This window comes from Polypterus senegalus, chromosome 1 (assembly GCF_016835505.1).
Source record: "Polypterus senegalus isolate Bchr_013 chromosome 1, ASM1683550v1, whole genome shotgun sequence".
In the NCBI taxonomy this organism is placed as follows: Eukaryota; Metazoa; Chordata; class Cladistia; order Polypteriformes; family Polypteridae; genus Polypterus; species Polypterus senegalus.
This window is the reverse complement of record NC_053154.1, coordinates 286,944,718-286,963,426: the sequence shown is the minus strand read 5'-3', so window position 1 is coordinate 286,963,426 and position 18,709 is coordinate 286,944,718. Positions and strand designations below refer to the sequence as shown.

Genomic DNA, 18,709 nt, shown 5'->3' with positions numbered 1-18,709 from the left:
TGGGGCCAACATGCAAGCTATTGGGAGTGCCCTTGTCAGCCCTCAAATAGTCTATAATTGCTGCTTTAACCCAGACTGGCGGGCAGCAGACCAGTCCTGTAAAGCGCTCTGAAGCATAGTGCTGCAAGGAAAATGTGCAACTATTATAAAGTTTCATATGAATTAACATTTGCAGATGGTCATAGTGATGTAACAGAGGGAGACTGACAAAACTGCAATGCTTTCTTGTGCGTTGCAAGGGTTTGTGACTAATATCCAGTTTTGTTTGCTTTTCATTCCTCCTTAAGAGGCTGTGTCATGTAAAGAGTATTGGAGTGGTCCCAGAGACACCATCACGGCTTAGCTGTTGAAGTCTACACAATTCAAAGGTCTGCATCTAAATTTTGGTATGACCTACTTTTAGTGTTAAAAGTTCACTTTATCTTCTTCCTCACTGATTTGTTCACCTAGAAAATGTATTTGAAGGTAATGCCCCTTTACCAATTTTATGATAAAAGCATGCACTTAGTCCAACTGTAGGGTCTTAGGGAATGAAAGCCTATTTGTGAGCAATTGCACGTAAGACAGAAGGCAGTCCTTGGTACGACACCAATCTTTTTTTGGGTTACTGTCATGTACAAGGTAGACAGAGAGTCTCAGCCAGACATGCAGGACCAACCTAAACAGATCAGGATCAGTGCAGGCTTTACAGCTAGCATTTAGAGCTGTCTGGCAGCTGTCATTATCTTGTCTGTTTCATTCTTTCTCTCTTATGATTTTATTTTGTTTTATGTATTTTTACTCTGTCTTTGAGTATATAAATTTTCATTAGCCTCCACAACACTAGAGATTCAGAGGACGATTTTTCTAATGATCTACATTATAAATGATACATTAAAGTGGTTTAGGAAAGATCTATTTCTGTCACCCCAAAAGATTTTCAAAAAAGTAAACAAATTAAAGATGAATGAGGCCCATGAAGAATCATAATGCAGTTACAAGGATAGCCAGAGAGGGACACTACCTCCTTACTTCAGAGAATTACAGTATAAGACACAGTTATATTGCTTAGGTTTACTTACTAGTTGATGTGGCAGTGTGATTCGTTTTTTAATATGACAGGACATCTTGTATTGAAAAAGCATCCATGAAAGCTGCTGAGGGCTTGGCCTACTGCTGTTCAGTCCTTTACATCCTGGACATTTGCTGCTCACTAATTCTACTATTGGTTCAGTGCGTCCCTACTCAGGCTGTGGGCGATGGTGTTGGTCATCAGGGTATGGATTCTGTATGAAATGTTACATACAGTTGTTTTATTTACTATATTGGAAATATTCAATAAATAATTGATCTAAAAAAAAATAATAAGGCAGGAGAGATGGAACCCAGTTTATATTTCTGAGGTGATACATCTATGTGCATATTTGATAGTGGGATACAACGCAGAGGACACTGGCATAGTGTGGCACACAACATGGGTGTGGAAACAGTGACAGCTTCACTGGGAGCTAGACATTCCTTGTTGCAAAGTGTACCCTGTCTAGCACCTTGAATTAAATAAAGTTCTTTGCACATTTTGGCCAACTGATACAAATTGTTTCCCTAGGCAATTCTGACAAAATAAAATGTTTCCTCAGAGTGGTCTCTAATAAAGGTAGCTGGCCTGTCCTTTTTGTTTTGTTCTGTAAAGCACGCATGCTGGGCAGTGTGTGACCTTCCATTAATGCTTGTTGTATGCTAGTTCAGCATCACTTAAAAGCACTAATGTGCACTGAAATGTATTCCAAATGACTGTACCAACTGATATGACTTGTTTATACACTCGTAATGAATTGTGTAAACGTGTGGTTTTTAAATCAATATACACATTATTAAGGCAGATGAAAAGGGACATGTGAACACTTTGGTTTCTTCACTATGACCCTTGTTTTTCAAGCAGAACAGGAAGATAAATTAGAGTCCAGTGTGCAAGTGATGAATGACAACAACTAAAGCCATTCATCTCCAACTGAAAAAGTGGACATAAGCATCAGAACAGTTTTACAGAAGGGCATGTCAACAAATGTGATGGTTTAGCAGTCTGTGAAGGGGGACAAAGAACTCTCTTTGGAGAGTCACCAGAGAGCAACTTTACAGAAGTGTTCTGTGTTTCCGCTCTGATTGTGCATTTTCCAGTTTTCAATGTGATGAGGATATTTGATGGGGGTCTGTTTTTAGACACAGGGTCTGTCTTCATATTTTAGCATATATATTATATTAATGTATTTCATTTTCCTTTCCACTGTGTGTTTATCTGATATTTTTATTAAAAGTTCTCAGTTCAGTCCAATTGCTTCCATTAATTTATTAGAAATAAGTGCTTAAGTGATAATTGTTCAGGATCACACAGCGAGTTAGAGATGAGAGCCAAACCAACAGCCTAATGTGTTGAAGTCCAGTTGTCTTGTTGTTATCATCTAGCCCACCCAGCCCAAATCACCCTGCTGATTTTCCTTACCCTTCAGTGGATGTTCCTAATTTTCTGATTCTTTATTTATTGAAAGAGTGGCTCATAGGACTCAGGTTCATCTCCTGGTAGGGCTGTTGTTTGCCTAGTAGATGGCATCAGCACCAGCGTCCTACTGCCTATGGACCACTCCAAGGAATTTATGTGCACCTGTTATAGAAATATATATGTGTATGTATATATATATATATGTGTGTGTGTGTGTGAACATATAGATATATATATATATGTATGTATGTGTGTGTATATACATAGATATATACGTGTGTGTGTGTGTGTGTGTATATCTTCCAAACCCACCTTATTCTCAGCAGGGTGACTGCGCATATAAATATATTTAAAACTTGCACTGTACTCTTCAGTCCCAAGTTCAGCCAGACAGGCGCTAATGTTCTGCTAGACTTTTCTCCTGCTCCAGCTGTTACTACTGCACAAGAAGTCATGGTCAAAATTGGGCCTCATCTGGTGCACCCAGGGCCGTGAAAATAAAAAGAACTCTTGTTACGCAAGGCTAAAACATCTTAATCAGGCCATTGTCCAAGTCTCTGCGAGGAGTGAAATACCTTTTTACTGCTGTTAAACGTGACTGCTGCTTGCAGTTTTAAAATCTGTAGTCTGTCAAATAACACATGTTGCAGTTAGTTTATTAACAGTAAAAAAAAATTCTTGAGCTCTGTAATTATTTGAATATTAATTGTTTTATTCTTATTTTTCTTTATAACTATTTAGGGGCCCAATGTAGGCACTTCTATTCTAGTTTTACCCACCAGCAACTTTAATGAAAGCTTGTTCAATTGCAAAGCCTGTTGCGTCCTTTGGATAAGAGCGTCACAGCTTTGTTTGTTACGACTAAGTTGGTTATTACTTATAAGAAAAATCCAGTTAATGTCAGTTACGTGTTCTGCTTTGAAGGCTGGTCAGTGCTTTTATATCATAACTTTTTTTGCTGCTGTGGCTCAGTGTGACACCACTTCCAAAAGGTCTTTTAAAGATTTTTTTTTTTTTTATTATTCTTTTGGTGAAGTATCACTGAAATTGGTTTATTCCTGCTGAGTAATTCAAGGAAGACTTAGGGCAAAAGAGAAAAGACGTATTCTTTCGTATAAGAGTGGCTGATGCAGCCAAGAATTGTTATAGATATCCGCTGTCACAGCTGGGAGTGAGAGGTAAGCTCTGTCACTGACCCTAACTGAAGACTGTTACGCTGATTAAGCAGGACTTATTTTGTCTTTTCTTTCTGTTTTATTGCAGGATCATCCAGAATCGGATCTTGATGTTTATTCTGGGTGCTATCATCCTCTTCACCATTGTGCTGGCTATTTATTTTTCTGTCAGAGGACACTGATTCTTCTCAACTCCTGGCATGATTAATAGTGACAAAGCATTCGTTCAGAGTAATTAGGACAAATTGATCACATGAATCATTTTCTTGCACTGACAGAAAGAACTCTCCTTCGAAGAACACATTGACTCAGGTGCAAGCAGTGTACAAGAGGTTTTAGGGTATTTTATTTCTTTGCATGGATTTTCCTGTCTCCCCTTTGTAAGAACAATTGTTTGGGGTTTTATGGCATGCTGAATGTAGCGGGAAGATATGCGGCAATGTGGAGACTTCTTTCATCTGTATTTCTTGTGTTTGCTCTTCTTGTATGTTTTAGTCTTCAATGTCAATGCACAGTTTGATTTAAAATAACACTCACAACGTGTGCGCTGTACAGAATGCAGTATATAGTGTGTGCTACTCTGTTTCTTGAACGAACGTGAGATCTGGCTAACACGTGGATCTAGTTTTCAAAACATGAAGTGGTTTACGTTGTAATCTTGGCTTTAATCCTTTTGAAATGTAAAAAGTGATTTCCTTCTATGTGTGTAACATTATTCTGGATGTGCATTGTTGATCTAGTCCTGTAACACAATAATAAATGTCAGTTTTGTTTTTGTTTCAATGGTCTTTAATTTTAAATGTACAGTAAGAAGAAAAACCCTGCCTGTTCTAATGTAAAAAGTGATTCATTGGGATAAACGAATAGATGTGAAAGTTTATTAGGATGCGTAGTGAATGCAATGAGGAATACAAATGTGTAAAGGAGCAGGAGGCCCGTTTTTGACTTGCCGAAGCAGGATTGCCTCTTGTTTACATTTAAATTAAGCAAAAACTGTGTTAGTGTGGATCAACCGAATTGCAATTGACATCATCTAGTCCATTTTCTTTTGTTATTAATCATACTAAAATAGACCGCTAAATATTAATACAGAGCTTTGATCACTATTTGAGCTGTTTAAGCCGTCCACATACAGCACAAAGAGCTTGTCGTAATGTCTGTCATATATTTTCAGGCTTACTTCCCAAAGCCAGACACAATAGGACTTAAAAGTTTCTTTTAATGACATAAATTGTTCAAAGATAAAGTGCTACAAAACTCCCCCTTTTTATCCCAGGTGGTGCAATGGAACATTTGCAGGATGACCTGTAGCCAAGAAGGCCAAAATAAATTAGCTAAATTTTATAAGGAAGACATCCAAATTATAAAAGTTGCTTTGCGTATTTTTTATTACATTTGTGGTTATTATTATTATTATAGCTTTTTTTTTTATCATTATTTTTTAAACAGAGACTTGGCTCACATGCCATCTTTGTCTGTTTTGTTTGTGATGAATAAGGCAGAAAGTTGAAAAAAATGTGGCAAACAAAGAAAGCAAACGTGTGAATAAAATGGTCCATGGATTTTAAATTACTTGCATTGGTGAGGTTTACAAACAGAGAGGGAACGGGGTTTAGGGGGTGCTTACAGGAATGCAAGCGAGCTGACGTCACCGGTGGTGTGGAAGGCCATTTGGTATTCTGTTTAAGGCAGGCCGGATTGTCTTATTTTGGAACCAGCTTGGTGGGGGGTGTTCTTTGCTGCTGCTTCAGAGCACCAAGCTTCAAAGGCTAAAATTAATGGTGAACAAAATTGTGCAGCTCTGTCCATCCCATGCGGGGCAAACCCGTTGAGAATTATCATTAGGCTGAAGAATAATAAAAATAAATAAATAAATAATGCAACAGATAAATAAGTAAGCCCCTGGTTTGAGCAATCTTGTCATATAATAACCTTAGTGATTGCTTTTTCATTACCTAGCAATGTTAAAGACTGTGAGCCCCACAAGATAAGGCAACTGTCTTTTTCTTTGTGTGTGTGTGTGTGTGTGTGAGCAAGCGAGTGTGTGTGAGTGTGTGTATGCTGTACTTTTTTTCCCTCTAAACCTGTCAGATCATTTCAGTATTTCAAATCCGAGGAAAACAGCGTGGCTGCCGCTGTATTTGAAGTTGTAATGGTGTCAAAAAGTCACGACTGACTGACAGCCGTCATTCCCAGAGGAGCTCATTAAATCATAAAATTTGACAAGGAAATAATTGAGCATCACCGGCAACTTGGCGCCCGTTTAGATGTTTTTATTTTCTTTCATTATTAGTCCCTGCTATTATGTTCATTAAGAAATTGCATTAAACAACTGTTAGGGGGGCTAATGATTTGTTTATATTTCCTTTTTATTATTTAAACATTAGCTGTGTCATGTGGTACATTGGCAGACTCTCGCTATCATCTGGTTGAATTTTTTTTTTTCCCACTTGGAGCTGCGGGTGCCTTTGGAATATGAAATAGATTATTCATTACCCTCCTCCTTGCGACTGATTTGGTTTCATGTAGTGTCTTCCATAGAGGAAGATGAAAACTTGTCAAAAATAGGTTATATCTTATTCTAAGGGGCAACAATAGCAGCAGGTACAGGCACACTTTAATATTTAATTAAGGTTGATGTTAACCCCTATAAGTGACTTTAGCTGTGAGTAACATGCAAGTGTAGAGAAGAAAATAATGACTCTTAATTTGCAACCTGGACCATAAGCATTCATCTCTGTAATTTGGCTAAACGCATAGTGCAGGTTGATAGATAATAACATTTCAGAGCATAAATATTGATGAACAGGATGCTTTCCTTTTGATTCCTTACTACTGATTATGCATGTGATGCTGGGTTGTAAACAGCCCTTTTCTACTGATAAGGAGAGGAGATTGTCAAAGTTTTTTGGGGGGCGCTATAAACACAAGAGTTCCTACATTTACAATTTGTGCAGCATTAATGAGGACTGGAAGGAGAAAAATCAAACCATGCACACCAGTATATAATGTGGAGACAGCCATGTCGCTTATTTAGTTTGAAGCTATCTTGATGTTAATCATGAACTGTAGAGACAGCAGAAAGTGTTTTGAACTGTCTTGGTTCCTAGAAGGGTACGTTTCAGGCTAAAAGCAATCCAAATTTTTTCTTTGCCCTGCACCTCTAGTGTGAAATGAAAGGAAAAAAAAATACGATATTACAGAAAGTTCTTTTATTTAATTATAAATAACGCATACAATCATTCAAAAAAGCCGGCCATAACGATAAAAAGAGACTGAGTAGTGAGGGTCCCCTCAGAACAGGTCATTTGTTATGAATCGTCTCGCAGGCACACTGGAGTGTAAAGCACACATGTGAATTAAGGAGAAGCAGAAACAATACAATGCTGTGCCCCAAGCTTTCCTTCTTTGTCTGTACCTTTGTATTACAGCAGAAAAATTCTGTCGATTGTCGCTTTTAATGAAATATAAATCAGGCCATTTTGGGAGGCTCGATATTCGGGTGTATGCTGAACAGCTGATAAAAGTGTTGTAGGGAGACGGGGCCCATCTTTTACAGGAGGTGAGCATTAAAAACAAGTCGACAAACACATACTTGTTGCACTTTTTCTGCAAATAAAAAATCATTCTTCATTTTGCCCTGGGGATCAAGTTTAGTGTAGGATTTGTGTGTCTAAGCCAATGAGCAAACAAGCTTAGAGAGCAGGAGAGGCCAGGCGGATTTATACGTGTTTCTACATCGGTGGTCTCAAATAAAATAGACTTGAGTTCCGTGTTTTGGATGGATTTGTATTTTTAGCACATTGTTTTGTCTTCATTTTCTTTTAAAGTTTGATTTTGCATGCAGTAATTACTTTTTATTTATTTATAAATGTAACTAAAATTAAGAAAAATATTAAGTTGTTGTCTTCATAATAGTACTGTGCTATTGTATGTATAAATTTCTAGTGATACATCCACAGAATTAAACACAATATTACATTCCTCTGGTCTGATTTTATTTTTTCTTTGCTATAAAAAAGTATTTTTATTAATTTCATTAATTTGTAAAAATGAACGATAATGTTGAACTACCTTTATCACCTGCGTCTGTAATCTCAGACTCAGTCCTGGAGTTGCACGAGGCCGCAGGTTTTTGTTGCAGTCAGTTTTACAATCCGTGAGTCATTTTACATCGGATTGATGTCATTTAATTAACTGGTCGTTTGTTCTCGTTTCTAAATCTGAGGTCAGAAGAGCATGGAAGTGGGATTTTTTTTTTTTTGCATTTATAAGACATTTAGAAATATTTGTATTTTTGCTATGGCCGTAAATGCTTAACTCTCTGTTGCTTTTTTCCTATTAATTGGTCTTTTTTCCATGTAGTTTGCTCCTTTTACTGCAGCCTAATGACAGTTAACAAGAAGAGCGGACACCCTGACAAATGACAGTGAAAGGCTGCGACTTCTTTACCGGTAGACTCGCTGCTGTGCTCACTCGTAAGTAACAGCTTGAATAACCCGAACATCCAAAAGTGCGGATTGAACGTCATGATGATGATGATGAGTTAAGTAAAACACTAAAGTAGCCCCATGTAACATACGTAAATGTTTGGAGTAGTTTGATAAAAAGTTACCATTTGTAATTTCTACATTGACCTCATCGGAAATTGTGAAATAGCTGCTTGCTTAATCAGACTAGGAGTCCAGTTACAAACCAAAGAAAAACCTGCAGCCATGTGGCATCCCCAGGACTGAGCATAAGAACCACTTGCCACACTGGCCTAAGCTTATTTCCCTTTGCAACATCCAAGGAAAAAATAAGCTTGACAAATCTTTTCAGCCTTCCACCTAGCATCCATCACATTTAATTCCTGCGTTCCTGTTGAGGACTTTGGAGAAGAAGCTCTTGCATGGCATATCCTGGACGTTTTAAGCAGCACCCTCTTGTCGGAGCCCTCAGTAGTAGAACACTGAGACTGTCCATGGAAGGTATGCCCAGCCTTGTGATGGCGTTACACACAACTCTGTGTACTGTAGACAACATTACATGATGTTCTAACAAACATGGCCTACCATCAAGAAACCCACCTTTTTACCTGAAGGTTTTGTGCTTTCTCCTGAATTGCTCTGTTCTGAATGTCACATTCAAAGTATTTTTCTGGATCTGAAATTGTATCATAGAGCACAATCAGCTAAAACTGGAGGTGTTGTGTGCTGTAAATGGGAATTAAAGAAGCAGTCACACAGAAACTAGCATGTGTGTTTCATAAGCTGTAAATCATGTACTGCTTTTTGCTAAACTGCATGAAATCCCATGATGTCCTTATGTTCTCCCTGGATGCAATAATTCTAATGCTGTCCAAGTTTTTTTTGCCATGTACTGTTTCTGAGATGTCAAAAATAACATGACAGTTTTTGTAGTTTATTATATCCAGAGTTTCTGGTATGAATTCAGCAATGGCTCAAATAAGGGTACATGCGCTGATAAAATAGTGAAACAGACCAAAATAGACAGACTTGCCAAGGACATCAAAAAACACCACATCCAGCACTACAGCATTTACAGCACAGAAAGTGGAAAGGATTTCAATAAATTGAAAGAGGCTACAATCACAGATATATAGCATACTTAAGGAGCAATAAATGGACTCCACAAAGCCTAAGCCTGAGAATATACAGGTCTGTGTTAAAATCAGTAACGTCCTGATGCAAAAAATATGCTCTTCTAGCTGATGCAAGTGAAGGACTCGAAGAGGCAAGTCAAGGAATCCCTAGTGACTCTTTCAAGACAGCCTTAAATATTCATTGTGTGCAGGCCAATCGCACAGCATCTAGCGTGTTTCACAGGGTAGGAAATGGAATGTGATTGATACAAGGCCTCTTTGGATTGGCATGCAGGGTCAAGTGAGTGGATGGGTCACAGGTTAAAAAATCTGTATGATGTTCTCTTATTTTTTCTCTGTTAGAATAAAAGCAACCAAGAAGGAAGTCATATGCTCTGCAAAGGTTGTATATGTTATAATAATTGTCTGCACTTTCATTTCTTTAGGTCTTTGAATTACTAAAAGTCCTCTATGCCCTGTCCATCTATATATATATATATATGTACTGTACAATATATATATGTACTGTACATATACTGTGTGTGTATATATATATATATATATATTTATATTATATATATCCCATATATATTGAACAAAAGCGAGAAAGAGAAAGAGATTTCAGTACAACAAAACGTACAACTTTTGTTCATTTCAAGGATTTTGATAGCCCAGGTGAATAGAAACTGTCTATTGATTTTTCCCTTACAATGACTCTTGGATTACCTGTTTTCTCATTTATTTTTAAATACAACTCATGAGATTTTACACCAGCTCTGCCCAGCCCTCTAATATCAAAATCCCTCCTTGACCCTGAAAATTGTAATTCTGCTATAGATCACAGCTGCTGAATATTACCTTTTACTAAAGCGGTTAAATAAAATATGTCCAAATCACTAGATCCCACAGGCCACGACTGAAATTCTAATTAGAGCAGCATGCAGCCAATACTCTACTGAAGTATATTTCCAGTTTGTAGCAAAGCAAGAAACTAGAAACAAAACTCATCACAGTTAACAGCCTTGAAGAAAAAGAAAAACAAAAAAGTCATGACTTATATGTACGGAATAAATCAAATTCAGCACCACTAGGCACGTTTTTACATGTAAAATTGATTTTCCTCTGAATGTAGAAGGATCTGAATTCACAGGCGTACCCTGTAAACATCAAACTCACTTTCTATACTATGCAGTTGTAATACAGTGCTTTCCTGATCTATGCAAAAATTTCTTTGCTCAATGTTGACGTGCAACAATAGTTGTCCTTGGGAAAAAAGGCATTCTTTCTCTAAAGAATAAGTTTTAAGTTTACTTTGCTGCTTCTGTAGGTTTTAGAATTTTGTATTTCACTCGGTTTTATTGGGCCTCTGCTGTGAAAAATTTGGGACAGATCTCTACTTACACAGAAAGTGCTTTCATCAAACAGTCAACGGGTGAGTCCCAATTCATCCAGGGAGGGCTTGGAGGTGTTTCTGCCGCAGTGGACTTCATTTTGATGTCATAGTTTTACTTTTCTTGTTAATTGTGTTTCTATTGTAAACTGATAATTTTCCAAGGAAGTTACAGCGTGAAGTCCTACTGATCCTCTGCATCCCAAAGACAAAGAGTTTAGTGTGAAATGCAACCATGCAAAAACAAACAAGTTTGAAAATGTGTGCATGGCGTAAGACTAAGGTGCATTCGGGGACTTGCGTTTAAGTGATTCCAAAGTTTGATGCATTTCATATTTTTTTGGTTACCTCATTCAAGCGTCACATAACATTTTTGTTTATTAAGTATTTAAAAATATTGCAGTGATTATAATAGAGGGCACTTGCATGTGTTAGTAGACTACTTTAAATACATGGTTTGAACAGCACTTTACTAAGTCATGCACTTAAGTGTAGCCTCAATAGGCTTGTGGTGGCTCAACAGCTTCCATACACAGCAGATCAATTGAAGTTTGTTAGTGGTGGAGGGTCTGTGACTAAAAATCACTATCAGGATCACAACGTGAAATGAGGAAAGAAACTGAAATAAGTTTCCCATCTAGCTATTAACCTCCGGTGGGTTGGCGCCCTGCCCGGGATTGGTTCCTGCCGTGTGCCCTGTGTTGGCTGAGATTGGCTCCAGCAGACCCCCGTGACCCAATGTTCAGATTCAGCGGGTTGGAAAATGGATGGATGGATCTGGCTATTAATATTAGTTAAAACCCAGTAATTTGTTAAAATTGTATAAATAGCTTAAAAACTTGGAAAGGAACTTATTTATTGTATAACTAAATACCAAAAGTGACAGTTACCTTAAATATATTAATTTAACTCTGAAAATACACTGTAGCAAAAGTGGCTCTTCAGGTTTGAAGAAATGGTGATCCCAAAATAATTTGTGTACGTTGTACCGCTAAGTGAGTCTTTCAGCACACCTTAACCGTAATCCTTCCCTGTCCTTTGTATGTGTGGCTCAATCAGCCTCTTCGAGCAGCATGGAAACCACCACAGAAAAAACAGTGCAATCCCAGTGCCTTCATTCTTCAGCCTGCTCATCAACTGCAGTTTTCTTTCTAAACCCATGTTGTGTTTATATCACTTAAGGGGGATGCACTTTTCTTGTGTAATTAATGAGTTCAAAGAAAGTTTAGCTGCAGGTTTATAGTCTCCGTTCATCATCATAAAAGTCTGCAGATGTCAGGTCAGTGAATTTCATTTTTTATATGCTTAGATAATTGCTTTCCTCTTTTATTCATTTTTCAGAGAAGTGACTTTTTTTGTTCATTTATGCTTAACTTCCCTAAAGCAGCAAGAAAAGGGTAGGAGCTGCTCACGCATGTACCCTCTCTGACGTTTCACTTGCTTACATTAGACATTAGACTCACCTGTCGGGTGAGTAAAAGAGGAAAATATACCAGTTGATGTCAGGTAAATTTGAAACGATAAACTAATTCTAAGTTGAAGTCGCACAATCTGAACAATCAGACCTTGTCTGACTAAGTATGCAGCCCAACTTCCGATCCAGGCATTGGTCTTGAAGGCATGTCTGGATTATTGCAACTCATCACTAGCAGGAGTTACAGCATGTGCCATCGAGCCACTGTAGATGGTCCAAAATGCAGGGGCCTGTCTTGTATTCAGCCAGCCAAGACTTCCTTCATTTTTTCTCAAATATATGTGTGCTCTTAAATATTGGCACCCTTTCATTTAATACTTTGTGCAGACCCTCTTTGCCTGTATACCAATTCCGAGTCATCTCCTATAATCCTTAATGGGGTTGGAAAACACATGAGAAGCCCTTACCTCCAAACACACTCTGTAGATCCCCCAGGTTTTGAGGTCCACAATTGAGGAGTCTCTTCTTCAGCTTATCCCACAGATTTTCAATGGGGTTTAGGTCAAGGGACTGAGATGGCCAATGCAAACCATTGATTTTGTGTTGATTTTGATGAGTGCTTCTAGATCGTTGTCCTACAGAAACATCCAGCCATGGCCCAATGTAAGCTTCCTGGCAGAGCCAGTCAGGTTTTGATATGACATCTGCTAATACTTGATGGGCTCCATGTTACAATGTACCCTAAGAAGCTGTTTGAGGCCTTTGGCAGAAAAATAGCCCCCAAGTATCAATTTCTGTATTCCTACTACTCCCTGACCCTAAACCCATGCTGTATTTTTGTCTCGCCTTTGAAAATTCCCGTAAGATTTGGTAAACCGTAGGTTCTTAATATATATGGCATCTGATACCAGACACCTTTTTCTGACCACCCTCCAAAATAACATCTGGTTATGTGGCTGGTGTCTGATCATAGTTTTGGAGACTTTATAACGAGCAGGTACAACTAACAAATGTGATCCTCCGATTGTGATCCTCGGAGATTCTGGCCACTCAAACCTCCTTCCTCACTGTGCTTGAGGTCTATCAAGACACAAATCCTCTTCCTGGTGGATTCTTAACATCTCCAGTTGCTTCAAACTTATTAATTATGGCCCTGATAGTGGAATTGAACATTTTGAACCATTTAGCTTTTTTTCTGAGAACTATCTTCTCATTTTTGCAGCTCAACACACTTTTGTCGTACACAGTTACTCTTCGGTCTTTCCTATTGTAATGGATAACGGAGGGATTTTGACCTGTGTGTCACCTCATATTTATGCCCCAGTAAAACAGAAAGTCAGGCCTGACAAGTTAAGTGTTCTCACTCACTCAGATGAACTTAAAACATGAATGGGAATGTACATCAGTTAGGTTTTCCTATAAAGACCTTCTAACGGTGCCAATGATTGTGGCACACATACTGTATATTTGAGAGAAATATTTGTTTTATGATGAGAATTAATTTTTTCCCTTTCAGTTATTTTAGTTCAAGTAAAGATTAGATTTTTGTTTATATTTGAAATAAAACATCTTGGGGATAAACTATAAAGGCATTTTTTTCAATCTCATTCTTTCAAAGTTTAAGGAGAGATCCAGTTTAATAATCCTTACTGCTATAGTGTGAAGAGCCACAGTTGAGAAATGGGAGCAGAGGTCAGATGCTGGTATGTGGTATAGTGACAGATAAAGGCAGTAGCCATGACTGTGTATGAGACAGAATCAGAATTCTAATGCAAGGCACAGTCAAAGGTGCTATGAACACACAACTTAAACAGTTGAAGATGAAATGCGCCTTACTCAGTGAATGGTCAACGGGGTTAAGAAGGAGTGAGCGGCCTAGTTAAGGGTGTGTTGTGTGTGAAGTGGAGAAGTTGACGTGAATAACGACACAGCATTGTGCATCCATTGTACATCGCTGCTTTATGCGAGTGATAGAATAAGCAGCAGCTCATTGGACATTTGATGGCAGTCATGAAAGGCTGCTGTATGGATTAGCTGTGACACCATCAGTATTACAAGGCATGAACATTTCATCCATATCCATGGGGATTTATTATGGTTCACATTTTGATTTATTTCTAGCATCTGTCTAGATATCAAGTTTCTGGAGATTTCCACACGTTAAGATGGATTACAGGAATCCATTCTAACTAAGTGATTTCACATGGTGAAAACCAAAGTTATCCTTAGTCCTGTTAAGGAAGTTAACGATACAAAAAGGCGGCAGTTTGCAGTCCTGAAGGGGAGATCGGAAGTGGTTGAAGGTGCTCTCTTTAATGCTTCTGTTGGTCCACTTTTAGATTTTAAACTGATGCTTTGGAGAGCTCCAGCTGTTATTTGTATAACTCTTTAAAGTAAATGGTTCCTTCAGTCCGCTAATCTGCCCGTAGCATCTTTTGCATTTAGTCTTCTTTTCTTTTAACAGCTACATTGGAATTCTTCCTGTTGCTTCCCTTCTCTTTATTTCGATGCGTTTCTCACTTCACGCCTTGTCAAACTGGCGGAGCTTTTAGCATTTGGTGTACACTTTCCATCCCAGGACAGCAGCCTCTTACTCCTGACCCCCTGTAACGCACTAACTCATTCTTGACAATGGATACAGAAGATGTGAAAAAAAAAAAAATCTGTTATCTGATTTTTTTCTCTAAGGTATTCTGAAATATTTTGACCGTTTCAAATAATAAATGAGGTGCTTAAGTGCCAGGCACATTATAAATGCTTATAAGTCTTACTCTTTCAGAAGTCACGACAGCAGGCAGATGTGCATTTTAAGTTAGCTGTGGAGAAGAATACTTAAGGTAAACAAGTTAGCTGACAGTGGAAATGTATTTTATGGCTGAAAATAATGTCATTTGCTTTTTGTAATTTCAAATTGGAAAGAAGAAAAAGAATTGTAAACACGCATTTCACACTGAAATAATTTCCTTTTCTTTTTATTGCGTTCCTCACTAGTGAAGTTATTTTTTATTAGAAATTACTGAATTACTCCATTGTTAAGGGGAGGAGGTGACAACCATGTCATCATCTCTCATTGTTAGGACTGGCTGGTAGCTGAAAGGATAAGGTTGAGTAAGCCCCAAAACGTGATTAATTAAGAAGAATTTATTAGACAATTAGACAGTACATAATTAAATTAAAAACATCAGGAGAAAACATAATTGAGAAAATCACAGCCAAAGCCAGAAACGAAACTGAAGTAAGAAAACAAACTAAGAAAAAATGGAGCAACACAAGTCATAGAATTATATGCTGATAAAAAGAATACTAACACAGAACCAATAAATAAAAACCACGACTAAGTAAAATACTCAGAGTACACAAAGGCAAAGGAGAGGACACCACAAAAATCTTACTGCATATTATTGTGTGTGTCATAAAACTTTGGTGGTGTCGTGCCACTGTACGTATGTCGCTCTTCACGACTGCTGTTGCTGGATCTTGTGCCTTGAGGATGCCCCCTGGGTACCACAGGGGATAACGGATTACACAATTACGTCACGCCTTTTCAGTACAGTTTCAAATTTCCTATTTGTGCTGTTAAAGTTTCACAAGGTTCACATATTTTCCCAGCCAGTGAACTTCTTTGCTTTTTCCATTATTTCAAATTACAACAAGCTGATGCATTTAGTAGACATTTTTGCTGTCTCCAATATTCCATGAACCTCTCCTCTCTTTGTGCAGTCCCGAATATCCATTTTCCTTTGTTTCTTTAGGCTACCATTGCACTTCTCTGTTCTTTTTTTCTTTCTTTCTTTCTTTTAGATTTTTTGGGCTTTTCTCTGTTTGCAGACAGTGCATACTTTATAGTTCTTTCTGAGCGCTCACTTAATGTCAACTTTTGTAGACATAGGAGCTCAACTTTAAGACTTGCGACCTTGTGGCTCGCCTGCAGTGTGTTATGTCTGAGTTGCTGGGGACATCGTACAGTACTACTCAAATTGAAATTCTGGATATGCACCGTGACTGTCCATGACTCTCCAAGATTAGGTAAATGGAGATTCCGACTGAAAATTGCTAGCCAATATACAAATAGATCATTTTATAATTACCCAGCTTAGAAGGAGGGAGAATACAGTCACTCACGGTTAACGCTCTAGCAGACTGACTGGGGTCCACAAAGAAGTTAAACCGACAGCACCTCTGCAAGTTCTTTTTCTCGAAGGAATAGGCAAATATCTTTTATAACGAAAAACTGTGAAAAAGCCAGGCCAAATCTAAATCCAAAAAGTTGATAAATCTTGACGTCCAAAGCCGAAGTCGCATTACGTGGCTTTTGGTCATTGGGTATGACAGACTTGTCCACGGTTGTGGCATCGTCAGTTTAAATGACTGAAAATTACTGTGTATGTCACGTTTAGCAACTGAGTACTGACCTTCCAGCACAATCGTGCTTACCCGTTTTTGTGACAGCCAATGGTGTGCTGCCTAATGGAGCTGATGTAGTATGAAGGGTTAACAGCTGAGGTGAGCTGAGCCGCAATCTCTGTTGTTGTCATCGTTTTTTTTTCTTTTTTCCGATCTGTCATGGTGCGCATAACATGAGACAGACAAGCAAGCTTCTCTCCTGTTTGTGAGGTCCAAACACCCGTGTTCTTTCCTGTTTCCCTCTGCTTTATATGCATTTTACTTCCAAATGAGTATTTATTAGTTATCAGCTTTTACACAAACAGAGCCACCCCTACAAATAAAGACAAACTCAAACCTGTTTGATTTAATCTGCGCGAGCTGCAGACTGCCTCTGAAGTAGTAAGATTATGTAAATCACAATTACGACTTGTTTTTTGTATAGCATTTTTCACTGAGTGCCGACGCAGAGTGCTGTGATCAATTCCCAGACAAAATACAAGTATTGATTATATTAACATTCTACACCTATAAATATGGATTTGTTAAAATACACGGAGACCAAGGTAGAAACTGATAAAAACACAAATGGAAACCAACAATATATGTCCATTAATTAATTAAATGAAGGCCATGACTGAAAATCTCTGGAAAAGTCGTGTAATGTTACATGGACTTAACTCCACATAAAAAATCTAAACCAAAATTCTTAGTCAGGAAAACACTGAGAATTGTGAACCAGAGAAACAAGTTTAAAAAATAAATCGCACTGACAAGTCTTTCTTTAATCATGTCTGCAATCTTGCATAACCAGCCAAGTGTATGACGCTGATGGTATACCACCCGTCCACAAAACGTCCTGAAGATGGCCGCACATACGGGTAAACATTGTGACTTTGTGTGAGAATGTGGAATTTCTTTTTGTTAAACTAAAGTATAGATTCTTTGGGCTTTAAAATCATATCCAATGTGGGAAAGTACTGATAAAAACCCAAGGAAATCTCGGAAAAAGTTAAATAAAGCAGGTAATCATAACACCACATAATCAGTAATCCCCAGGTTGTGGGTTCCTTCTTAAGTAAAACACAAAGGAAACAAAAAGCTAATAAAGAAAAATGAAACTGTGACGAGATGATTTACAAAAAAGAAAGGAGAAAATGAATCCAATAAAAAACAAAAATGTGTGGGAAGTAAACAACATAAGATAAGAAACTAAACAAGACTTACAGAGGCCAAGCCCTCAAAAGCCCAACTGCCACATCCTTCACTTTCCGTTGCAGGCCTGGCCTGCCTGTTGATGGTTTGATGCCACTACGAACTCAGTGTTTTGCAGTCATTAGCAGTGGCATTGCAGCATTGAGGGCCGGTGGGACACAGCTCCAGCAGATGCTGTGCAAAATGAATAATAAGCTTCCCTTAGTAATCTAACTACTTCTTCTTATTATTATTATTAAGATGCTCATAACCCTGAACTTTGTCTTCTTAAGCAATTTCTATCCAATTTTCCGTCATATGCTCAGTGTAATTTCTTATCTAGAAAAATATTGCTTTTTTTTGTAATATGTGAAATTGTCTTCTTGCCGGGTGCTGCCAGTCTGTTGTAATATGAAAATTACTTTTTTTTTGTCTTTAATAGTCTGTGAGGCTTGCTAACTGAGACAGTATGAAATTCCAACCTCCTGGATTCGAGGGCTGCACCCACAGTACCCGGTGTATCTTAATCAGAGGACGACGCCGTCCACGCGTGAGGCAGTCTCACTTGTGGCGGCGCTGCACCAGTCCGCCACCCTGTCTTCAGATTTCTTTGCCTGCCACCAAGACACCAAGTTAAGCAAGTAGTTAAGCTGCTAGAGAGGCCCGTCCACTGGCCACTTCATGTTTTATCATTGAACACTTCACAGTCAAATTAGGCCAATATAAAGTACAAAGAACCCAACGTGTTGTAAGTTTTCACCATTTTTAATTGAATCTTTCATGTTTTATTTGATTTATAATCCATTTTATGAGTACTAAGATAGTAAAGTTAAAGTTGTTGTTTTCAGTGTTTACTGAAACAACTGACATTTAAAGTGAACAGCTGAAGGTAAAGCAAAATGTTAGAATGTCATGTTTATTTCTGCTCATATGCACTTAAATGTTTTAGAATCATCAGAGTTTTTGTCTTCCATCCCCCATATGCATTGACAGCCAGGTGTTTCCTGTTCCATTGACTGCACGCACATAAAGGAGCTGTGAATGTGTCGTGTTGGATTTAACTTCACCCTGCTTTTTGGAATCAGTAGGCCTAGAA

General features: G+C 38.1%; 1 protein-coding gene across 5 annotated transcripts in view; it reads left to right on the top strand.

Annotated features, from left to right (window-relative positions):
• Positions 1-18,360, top strand: part of vti1a (vesicle transport through interaction with t-SNAREs 1A) — a 504,072-nt gene extending 485,712 nt beyond the window's left edge. For 2 of the 5 annotated variants that reach the window (XM_039776448.1, XM_039776459.1), the window contains one exon: positions 3,737-4,431. In XM_039776448.1, the coding sequence (XP_039632382.1) occupies positions 3,737-3,830 (94 nt within the window). In that variant the 3' untranslated portion in view covers positions 3,831-4,431. Of the gene's footprint in view, positions 1-3,736; positions 4,432-18,055 lie in introns of those variants that run through there. The other 3 variants (XM_039776478.1, XM_039776486.1, XM_039776469.1) reach the window with 2 other exon arrangements.
• The last annotated feature ends 349 nt before the right edge of the window (positions 18,361-18,709 follow it).